A 12212-nucleotide genomic window follows, 5' to 3' on the forward strand; every position below is an offset into this window, starting at 1 on the left:
CTGATAAGGGCAGTAATATGCCTATTAACAGAAAAAAAATCTGTATTTTTGTAATACACCAGCCGGTGGATACTATTGTTTGGACTTTGATGGTATGGAGCACCTTGACAGCTTAACAGGTACTAAATGGTACAATACTTGGATGTCCGTATGCGGTATGCACTGATGAGGGCAGTTATATATGCGTAACTATACGCAGAAAAAACTGTTTGAAAAAACAAACAGCCGGTGAATAGTATTGTTTGGACTTACACAGTATGTAGCCAGGTCCTTGACAGGTTAACAGGTACAAAATGGTACAAATGCACTAGAGTCCACTGAACAATCACGTATTTCTGAACAGCAGCAGGACCCAACAGTGCAGCACCACAAAAAAAAATCCAGGGATTAAACCCTAAATTGCACTCTGTTACACAATTCTGAGCAGCAGAAGATTTGTGGAGCAAAAAAAATAAACTCAATTGGGCTGAAAAATGAGGAGATAAGATGCTTCAGAAAGTTCAGGCAGCTTGGAGATCTGTATGAGGCAGCTGACACCTATCTGCCCCTCTCTGCTGCAATGCTCAATAACGTGAATAGGAGGTTTAGCAATCAATGATCCTTCTCAGAGTAACAGCACAGCACTCTGCACTCCTGTCTTTCCATAATACTGATGTGACTAGCAGTTGCAGTGTAACGCTGTGGTATGAGCTATTCACACACACACAGTCCCGTCCTCTCCATCTGAGTGCATAGATGAAATGAAGAGAGGCAAGATGGCCGCCAATTATATAGGGCCTGTGACATCACAGGGGTCAGTGAACACTGATAGGCTGCATCTCACATGTGATTCAGGGTCAGCCCGCCTACCTTCATTCCCGCCGCTGTTTCCCTCCCTCCCATAATCCCCTGCCCCATGTACTCACATGTGGATCCGCCATCTTAGGTCCCCAAGAGCCTGGAACGCTGTAAAATGGAGTTTAATGAAGCGATTTGTGCGATAGAATCGCAGCGATATTTGTATTCTTTGCGAATCCAATTTTTCATGAAATTCGTAACGAATTCGGGTTCGTCAACTTCGATTCGCTCATCTCTAGCTATTGGTTGGTCACCTCACTCCAATCCCTTCAGGGGGAACAGTGCTGTCTTGTCAGCCCCGATCCTCCTTATTTTCCTGGTCACCGGGTCACTGGAGACCCGTTTTACCTGGGATCTTCACAGATCGTGATCGCTGACATGGGGGGGGGGGGGGGGTTCCAGTCACATTCCGTTCAACGCCCTGTTACCGGTGGTGAACAGAAACGCCGAGAGCCCTTAAAGGGGTATTCCAGGCAAAAACTTTTTTTATATATATATCAACTGGCTCCGGAAAGTTAAACAGATTTGTAAATTACTTCTATTAAAAAATCTTAATCCTTCCAATAGTTATTAGCTTCTGAAGTTTTCTGTCTAACTGCGCAATGATGATGTCACGTCCCGGGAGCTGTGCATGATGGGAGAATATCCCCATAGGAACTGCACAGCTCCCGGGACGTGAGTCATCAGAGAGCAGTTAGACAGAAAACAACTCAACTTCAGAAGCTAATAACTATTGGAATGATTAAGATTTTTTAATAGAAGTAAATTACAAATCTGTTTAACTTTCCGGAGCCAGTTGATATATATAAAAAAGTTTTGGCCTGGAATACCCCTTTATGTCCCAGGATGCCCTTGGTCCTAGTGGGGTTAAAAGGTCAAAAGATTAAAATACATAAACTAAGAAGACACTGTGAAGTACGGGGATATACTGTGAGACCATCGAAACGTCGCTCTTTGCACATTTGGGATGAACAAATAGTTTTCATTTTTTCACCATACCTTGAGTGCCACAGCATTTTCCTTGGAACTATATATATATACAAATCAAAAAAATGTTGCAGTCTCTTGTAATACCTTTTTTATTGGACTAACAGAATTTTGTAGAGACAAGCTTTCAGGATTCCTCCCTTTATCAAGTCCAATAGACAAGGACTAATGATCAAAGGACTTGATAAATTATCAGGGAGGAATCCCGAAAGTTTGTCTCTACAAAATTCTGTTAGTCCAATAAAAAGGTATTACAATCTGCATCACTGGACTAATACGGCTCCTCACATTTACTATACAGATATACACATACCTGAAGATGGTTTAGAACCCTGTGATGTCACACATGCTTGTGATGATGTCACCGTAAGCTGTACAAGGAGGTGCGCGCCGGCTGCAGTCTCTTCAGTGTGTTTTGCATTCACAACCTGTGGTGCAAAGTGTTTCTTAGAGAGTTTCTATTTGCGATAGAGAATTCGAGATTTTGACCGTTCCTTGTCTGAAGAGAGAACCACAAGGTAAGTCTCAGCCTCTTCTATTCATACATACACAGGGCATTTTGTTTGTCAGGTTTTTTTTTTTTATGTTTGTTGCTTTTTTTTTAGCTTAAAAAACAAGAAATTAATTTCCAAAAGAAATAACAAAAGTTATATTCCTCATAGCATTGTGACAATACTTGGCTTAGGCATTAAACATAATAAAACGCACAGATAGTATCATGACCAGAGCTTTTTCTTGCAAAACTGCTAAAATGCAATTATGCCCAAAAAAGCCCCCAAGAAAAAGAGTCCTAATTCATGAAGTTCTAAAAGATATAAGTCTATGAGAAAGATTTGGTGGTGTAGTAAAAGAATGACAGAAAGATTAGGGCAGAAATATAATAGTATATAATAGAATTCTGTGTGTACTAACAATAGAAATACTCTGGGTACTCCGAAAGGGAAAACATTTTTCAAATCAACTAGTGGCAGAAAGTCATATAGGGTACGGATAGATCCCAATGAGGTGGGGTAGGTTCATTATTAATAAATGTATATAGCGGGATAGCCCAATTGTATCTACAGTATGAAGTTCACATGGCCCAGTGACCATACAGCCAAGCCCTTATAATCTGCCATTACTAGGACAGATTCAGGGTTGTCAGATATTACTAGGACCGGACAGGTTCAGGGTTATCAGATATTACTAGGACTGGACAGGTTCAGAGTTATCAGATATTACTAGGACCGGACAGGTTCAGGGTTATCAGATATTACTAGGACTGGACAGGTTCAGGGTTATCAGATATTACTAGGACCGGACAGGTTCAGGGTTATCAGATATTACTAGGACTGGACAGGTTCAGGGTTATCAGATATTACTAGGACCGGACAGGTTCAGGGTTATTAGATATTACTAGGACCGGACAGGTTCAGGGTTATCAGATATTACTAGAGCCGGACAGGTGCAGGGTTATCAGATACTACTAGGACTGGACAGGTTCAGGGTTATCAGATATTACTAGGACTGGACAGGTTCAGGGTTATCAGATATTACTAGGACCGGACAGGTTCAGGGTTATCAGATATTACTAGGACCGGACAGGTTCAGGGTTATCAGATATTACTAGGACCGGACAGGTTCAGGGTTATCAGATATTACTAGGACTGGACAGGTTCAGGGTTATCAGATATTACTAGGACCGGACAGGTTCAGGGTTATCAGATATTACTAGGACCGGACAGGTTCAGGGTTATCAGATATTACTAGGACCGGACAGGTGCAGGGTTATCAGATACTACTAGGACTGGACAGGTCCAGGGTTATCAGATATTACTATGACCGGACAGGTTCAGGGTTATCAGATATTACTAGGACTGGACAGGTTCAGGGTTATCAGATATTACTAGGACCGGACAGGTTCAGGGTTATCAGATATTACTAGGACCGGACAGGTTCAGGGTTATCAGATATTACTAGGACCGGACAGGTGCAGGGTTATCAGATATTACTAGGACCGGACAGGTTCAGGGTTATCAGATATTACTAGGACCGGACAGGTTCAGGGTTATCAGACATTGGTAACCTCAGGGAAGACGTCTCCATATAAAACACTTATAGAGAAGCGTCTTCTTCTGAGGCTGCGATGGTCTTAGTGTTATCTTGTGGTTCTGTGCTGGACATTTCTGCTCTGTATGAAGGATCTATTGTATAATGACAGGAATGATGACATGTTGTCTAATGTGTTCACTTATCTCTCTCTCTCTAGTGTTTTCAGGCTCTGACCTGTGACCATGGCCTCTCCACAAGACCCATTGCTGAAGGAGGAGGAAGAAGCAATGGAGGACCATAGTGATATGGATGTAGAAAAGGGCGATATCCCTGAGAGGCAGAACCTGCCATCTCTAAGCGTGATGTCCACCGCACGTTCCATCATCACCGTAGTGATCCTCGCCTTTGTTAATTTGCTCATCTATGCAAATCGCTCCAGCGTGGCGGGGGTGCTGCCTTATATACAGAAAGCATATGACACCAATGCTAGTCTGTCCGGCTTATTGAATACATTGTTCATTGGAAGCTACGTGCTGGTCGCACCAATTGCCGGATATTTGGGCGACCACTGTAATAAGAAATATACTGTTTGCGCAGGAGTCATCGTTTGGCTGAGCATGACACTTACCCTGTCATTCATCCCTGACGGGTACTTCCTGCTCTTCCTGCTGACGAGTGGACTGGTTGGAGCCGGAGAGGCGACTTTCTGCACCATCGCCCCCTCCATCATTGCAGACCTTTTTACAAGTGACCAGCGGACCCGCATGCTGAACGTGTTTTACTCCGTCATACCTGTAGGCTGCGGACTAGGATACATCATCGGGCCCAAAGTGACTGATGCAGCAAGGGGTGATTGGCACTGGGCGTTTCGGGTCACCCCTGGCCTGGGCCTCATAGCTGTGGCTTTGATGATTTTGGTCACAAAGGAGCTTCCAAGAACGACTACAAACGGGAAGAAGAACGACAAATCCCAGAAGTTTGCCAAATGGGCAACAGATCTGAAAAAACTATTTAAAAATCGAAGCTTCATGTTAACCACCATGGGATCGACGGCTGTATCCTTCATAGTGGGAGCCATAGGTGTATGGGGTCCGTCATACCTGACCCACGCACGAACACTCCTACAAGAGAAGGACCCTTGCCGTGCTGAACCGTGTGACTATCACGACATCCTAATATTTGGTGTGGTTACAGTCGTTTCCGGCATTCTGGGAGTTGTAGCAGGGACGGAGATAAGTAAAAGATATCGCAAATCCAACCCACGGGCGGACCCGCTTGTGTGTGGCTGCGCGATGATGCTCTCCGCCCCTTTTCTTCTGTTGGCATTGACTTTTGGCAACATCAGCCTCGTTGCCACTAACATCTTCATCTTCATCGGAGAGACGCTTCTGTCAGTAAATTTCACCCTCATATCTGACATTATACTAAAAGTAGTAACTCCGTGGAGGAGATCTTCAGCCCTGGCCGTGCAGATGACAATCTATCACCTCCTAGGTGATGCCGGCAGCCCGTACCTCATCGGCCTGATATCTGACACCTACGAACAAGGATATGCCAAATCCCCTCTTCTGAAATACCGCAGCCTGGAGTATGCCCTCATGACCTGCACCATAATGGCAGTCATCGGAGGGGCCTTCTTCATGGCCACGGCCCTATTTATAGAGAGGGACGAAAAAGAAGCAGAGATGGAATCAGAACCTCCGTCATCCTCCTCACTGCTTCCTGCCGATGAGGACCGCGCTTCAGACTGAGGAAAAGTCATTGCTAACCTTTATCTCGTTTACTTCATTAAAAAAAATTAAGAAACAAATTGCTGCATTTGTTCTATGTTCCACTTTACCCCTTAAAAATATTCTCTACTGACCCAACTGTGTCCAAACCCCAAATAGAACAATGTAAATCTCCTCCCAAGACCTAAAAAAGACTATTCATAACAAGAGGGATATATATGAGTGTGTGTATGTATATGTGTGTATGTGTTTGTGTGTATATGTGTGTATGTGTTTGTGTATGTACATGTGTGTATGTGTTTGTGTGTATATGTGTGTATGTGTTTGTGTGTATATGTGTGTATGTGTTTGTGTGTATATGTGTGTATGTGTTTGTGTGTATATGTGTGTATGTGTTTGTGTGTATATGTGTGTATATGTGTGTATGTGTTTGTGTATGTACATGTGTGTATGTGTTTGTGTGTATATGTGTGTATGTGTTTGTGTGTATATGTGTGTATGTGTTTGTGTGCATATGTGTGTATGTGTTTGTGTGTGTATATGTGTGTATATGTGTGTTTGTGTGTATATGTGTGTATATGTGTTTGTGTGTGTATATGTGTTTGTGTATGTACAGGTGTGTATGTGTGTGTATTAGGGCTGCACAATATGTGTGATTGTGTTTATGGAGGTAAATATTTTGATTTCGATATTATAAACAAATGGTGAAGTTCCCCCCTATTTAATGTTCAATCCCCCTATTTTATATAGCCATCTCCCCCCAATTTCATGTTCACTGACTAAACATAAAATGGAGGGAATTGGATATGAAATGGGGAGAAATTTGCTTAAAGGAGTACTCTGCCCCTAGACATGTTATCTCCTCTCCAAAGAATCAGGGATGTCTGATCTAGGAGTAGCAGCCGTCTAGTACACAGCCATCACGCCTCCTCCCATAGACATGAATGGAGGGGGTGTGGTGGCTGTGATCGCCAGTGATCTGGCATGGAGTGGAATTCGCTCCGTCCACCGGATGGCTGGGGTGCTGCGGTGGAGATTGCAGGTGTCCCCAGCAGCCGGACCCCCATGATCAGACATGTTATTCCCTATCCTTTGAATAGGAGATAATGTCTAGCGGGGGAGTACCTGCCTGGTCTAGTGTAGTCTCCAACCGCTCCGGTGTTGTTGCGTTGCTCTGTGGTGCAGCACAGCGAAATAGGAGGGAGCAGGAAGGGAGGAGGGGGTGTAGTTTTTTTCCACCTCACCTTCTCATAGCCATAACACTTTTATACTTTTTTATGACCTGACTCACTTTAACACCAAATAAATCTAGAGTGAAACAAAAGATAATTTTTAACAATATAATTTTGGGGAGAAATTGGAAAAAAAGGCAATTTAGCAACTTTTTAAATTTTTTTTTTTGGGGGGGGGGGGGGGGGTAGATTCCAGGCAGTGCAATTTTTGATAAAAAATGACATTATCTTTATTCTTTATTCTGTTTTTATGTACTGCCTAAAAATTTTATCTTTTTGTGAAAAAATAAATTTGTATGATTAAAATTGTGCTCTTCTGACCCCCATAATACTTATTTTTCTACATCAAGGGATGTATGAGGCTAATTTTTTGCTCCGCGATCTGCAGTTTTAATCGGTGCCATTTTTGTTTTTATGGACTTTTTTTTAACCACTTTTTAATATATATTTTTTTAACATTTACGCCATTGACCGTGTGGTTTCATTAATGTTGAATTTTAACTCCAGAAGATGCGGGGCGTACCTGTACACCTTGCGCCCACTCCTCTTAAATGACACAGGCTCAGGAGCTGACCCTGTGTCATAGTGGGGTGGTCCTGGCGGCTAACACCTGCTAGGACCCGTGTCTAATGCTGGACATCACCGACATCTTTGAAATAAAAGTAATACAGTCCTGACAACTCAGCGGAGCTGATGTGGACCATTGGGGTAAAACCGCGGTGTCCCGATCATCTGAGAGTATGGTGGGAGGGCCCTTACCTGCCTCCTTGCCGTCCGATCAATGATCTGATACTCCAGCCATGGCAGGTGGAAGCAGCAGAGCACCAATAACACTGATCAATGCTATGCTATGGCATAGCATTGAATGGTGTATGCAATCCAAGTAGTGTAAAAAATAAGTTAATAAAAGTGAATCAACCCTTTACCTAATAAAAGTTTGAATCACCTCCCTTTTTCCATAAAAAAAATATATGTAAAGAAAATTAAAGGGGTACTCAGGTGGAAAAAACAAATCTAAATAAACTGGTTCCAGTAAATTAAACAGATTTGTAAATTACTTCTATTTAAAAAATCTGAATCGTTCCAGTACTTATCAGCTGCTGTATGCTTCAGAGGAAGTTGAGTTGTTATTTTCGGTCTGACCACGGTGCTCTCTGCTGATACCTCTGTCCATGTCAGGAACTGTCCAGAGCAGGATAGTTTTGCTATGGGGATTTGTATCTACTCTGGACAGTTCCTGACATGGACAGAGGTGGCAGGAGAGAGCACTGTGGTCAGACAGAAAAGAACTACACAAATTCATTTGGAGCATACAGCAGCTGATAAGTACTGGAAGGATTAAGATTTGTTTAGTAGAAGTAATTTACAAATCTCTTTGATTTTCTGGCACCAGTTGATATGAAAAAAATTGATTTCCACCAGAGTTCCTCTTTAAACATAAACATATGTGATATTGGCGTATACATAAAAAAATATCAAAGTCCAAAATTGCATATTTATACTTTGTATGCCAGAAAAAAATTATAAAAAGCGATCAAAAAGTCCCATCAAAGCAAAAATTGTACTGATAAAACCACAGATCACGGAGCAAAAAATGAGCCTTCACATAGCCCAAATGGAAAAAAGTGGGTGGGTTAAACTTATTTTGGGAGGGGCTTATTAAAATGTATTACCTTTTTTTTTCCTTGTTTTTTTATTTACAATTTTTTTCATATGTTTTGTCCCCTTAGGGCAGTGTTTTCCAAACAGTTTGTCTCCAGTTGCATAATTGGGAGTTGGGGTTTTGCAACAGCTGGAGGCACCCTGGTTGGGAAACACTGCTATGGGAACTACTACTTGCAATCTTGTGGTTGCAGACACTGATCAATGCTGTGCCATAGGAGACATAGCACAGCACTGATCAGTTTTATAGGCGCTCCAGTACTACAAGCTGCTGAGGCTGCCTGCATTATTGGAGCGCCTATTGGATGGGTGATCGGGACCATGCAGCATTTTGCCACGGGTGTCATGATCAGCTCCACTGAGCTACCAGCACTTGTTTTCGGCATTTTAGACACCACAATCAACTTTGATTGTGGTGTCTAAATGGCTAGTGCCGGACATCACCCTAATAGGTGATATCTAGCATTAGACAGTATGAAGAGAGCTCAGCTCCTGAGCTTGCTTCATAGACCCGACGCATGGCTGCGCCGTGTACCTATTGAGACCAGTCATGGAGGGTTTAATTCACCTACTCCCAGTGCTAGGCACTGCTGGAAGGAGAGACAGTGAGATGCACAATGGATATGATATATGTGGGTATGTATAATGTGTGTATGTATGGTGTATGTATGATAGATGTTTGTGTATGTGTGTGATGGATTTGTGTGTGATAGATGTGTGTATGTATGATAGATTTGTGTAAGTATGTGAGATCATACATCTATAATACATACACACATTTATCATACATATGCACATGTCATACATACACATTCATCAATTATACATACACATATCTATCATGCAGACACACAGCTATCGTATATACATCATACACACAACTATCATATACACATACATCTGTCATACACATATACACATCAATCATACATACTCACATCTATCATACATACACACACATCTATTATACAAATACACACATCTATCACGCATGCACATTTATTATACATACACACATTTATCATACATACACACATCTATCATACACGCACATCTATAACACACATCTATCATGTACATCCATCTATCATACATACATCATTCATATACACACACTCATCTATCATACATGCACCCATCTACCATACATACGTCATATAAACACATCTATCGTACACACACATCTTGTGCACAGACATACTTGGACTACAGTGATCATGTGTGTTGACTGCAAAAAAAACAAGACAATCATAAAGAGGAAAGAACAAGCAGTCATAGAATATCACACACCCACCAAGTTACAAAAATAAAAAAAAATCTTTATTTTACACAGGAACACAAACATTTAAAATAGAATGTATGCAGTGAAGGCTCACACATCTCCAGCCTGCTACACTCTCTGCTGCAGGGATTTTAAGGATCCTCAGTTGTCATCTATCCCACAGCGGTGAGTGTAGAAGGCTACAGTTGTGTGAGTTGTGTGAGGCCGGGATAGGAGGTTGAGATAGGAGGACGAGATAGGAGGACGAGATAGGAGGACGGGATAGGAGGTCGAGATAGGAGGTCGGGATATGAGGTCGGGATATGAGGACGGGATATGAGCTCGGGATATGAGGATGGGATATGAGGATGGGATATGAGGTTGAGATATGAGGACGGGATATGGGGTTGGGATAGGACAACAATATATGAGGACGGGATAAGAAGTCAAAAGCTTCCTCCTTTGTTGATTTTCCTCCCCAACAAGGATTAGGAAGGAAAAACTGGGCAACGCCAGGTACTCAGCTAGTATATATATATATATATATATATATATATATATATATGCACACAGTGCGGAGAACAAGTATTTAATACACTGCCGATTTTCCAGGTTTTCCTACTTACAAAGCATGTAGAGATCTCTAAGTTTTATCACTGGTATCTTCAACTGTGAGAGACCAAATCTAAAACAAAAATCCAGACAAATTTACAATTTATTGCATGACATAAGAGTTTGATAGATCAGAAAAGCATACTGTAACTTCATATTTGGTACAGAAACTTCTGTTTGCAATTACAGAGATCATACATTTCCTGTAGTTCTTGACCCGGTTTGCACACACTGCAGCAGGGATTTTGGCCCACTCCTCCACACAGACTTTCTCTAGATCCTTCAGGTTTTGGGGCTGTCGCTGGACAATACGGACTTTCAGCCTCCTCCAAAGATTTTCTATTGGGTTTAGGTCTGGAGACTGGCTAGGCCACTCCAGGACCTTGAGATGCTTCTTACTGATCCACTGCTTAGTTGCCCTGGCTGTGTGTTTGGGTCGTTGTGATGCTGGAAGACCCAGCCATGACCCATCTTCATTGCTCATACTGAGGGAAGGAGGTTCTTGCGATACTTGGCCCCATTCATCCTCCCCTCAATGCGGTGCAGCCGTCCTGTCCCCTTTGCAGAAAAGCAGTCCCAAAGAATGATGCTTCCACCTCCTTGCTTCATGGTTGGGATGGTGTTCTTGAGGTTGTAATTGTCCTCCTTCTTCTTCCAAACAAGACTAGTGCAGTTTAGACCTAAAAGCTCTATTTTTGTTTCATCAGACCACATGACCTTCTCCCATTATAACTCTGGATCATCCAGATAGTCATTGGCAAACTTCAGATGGGCCTGGACATGCACTGACTTATGTCATGCAATAAAATGCTAATACATTTTTAAAGAAATGATACAATGTGATTTTCTGGATTTTTGTTTTAGATTCCATCTCTCACAGTTGAGGGGTACCTATGATAAAAATTACAGACCTCTGCATGAAAACCTGTAAAATCGGAAGTGTATCAAATACTTGTTCTTCCCACTGTATTTCAATGTAGCAGAGATGACTGTGTTTTTTTTTTTCTTTTTTTGGCCATGTTTCTTTTCTAGCCATGTTCCTTGATCCTTGGCAGGTTGCGTTTCTTCCAGTGAATCCAGTGTCTTGTCCTTATCTTGATCTTAGGTTGTATCCTGTATCCTGATTTCCATCATGTTGTTCCTGATGGAGTTTTGTAGGTGGTGAAGTCCTAATCCGGGCCTTTGCTTTGGTCATGGTCTTATTCCTTTTCTGTTTTAGATATGCAATAATCCGGTTCCATTGACCCCACAAGGCCACTGTGATTGGGTTACCTGCAGTCACCTGGCTGCATCCCTCTTGCAGGTCGACACCTCTCTCGGTAGCTCTCCACTTTGGAGTAATTTCCTCCTTCTCTTCTTTTGTTCTTTCCTTTCCTTCTATGTAGATGTCTTCTTCTTTCTCTTCCTACTACAGCCCATGTTGAGTCCGAGTCTTCAGCTGGGCACTAACAAAAGAAATCAATCATCATTAATCTGGCAAGAAATAAAACATTATTTGACCTTTCGCTCTAGCTCATAGAAAATGTTCCCCATATAGTTTGTATGTAAGGACATTTCCAGATTATATAGAGATAATTTGCGTTCTGCTCCTGGGATTTTGGACATACTGAAGCTCCATTGATAAACCTTTTATGTAAAGTCAAGGGAGGAACAATAACTTCTATGACTTATCCTAAATGGAGTAAGTTTATATTGATAATTATTGAAAGCCATATCATCATTTTCCCATGTACTCTTCCATGTCCTTGCATGCAATAGTCCAAAATCCCCTCCCAAATAGATTTACCAATCCTTAGTGACAACAAGCATTAAGTATAAAGCCTGATGTGCTGTATTTGTGCGAGGGGCGGAAGTAATTAT

The 12212-nt window shown here is 42.0% G+C and overlaps 1 protein-coding gene across 1 annotated transcript in view; it reads right to left on the reverse strand.

Moving 5' to 3' along the window:
* Window positions 1–12212, reverse strand: part of LOC130283124 (disintegrin and metalloproteinase domain-containing protein 9-like) — a 155653-nt gene that overhangs the window by 129176 nt on the left and 14265 nt on the right. Inside the window, exons 2-3 of the mRNA XM_056532314.1 lie at window positions 11625–11797; window positions 10367–10425 (exon numbers count right to left, since the gene is read on the reverse strand). Coding sequence (XP_056388289.1) covers window positions 10367–10425; window positions 11625–11797 — 232 coding nt within the window. The remainder of the gene's footprint in view (window positions 1–10366; window positions 10426–11624; window positions 11798–12212) is intronic.

Source organism: Hyla sarda, chromosome 7 (assembly GCF_029499605.1).
Source record: "Hyla sarda isolate aHylSar1 chromosome 7, aHylSar1.hap1, whole genome shotgun sequence".
Lineage (NCBI taxonomy): Eukaryota > Metazoa > Chordata > Amphibia > Anura > Hylidae > Hyla > Hyla sarda.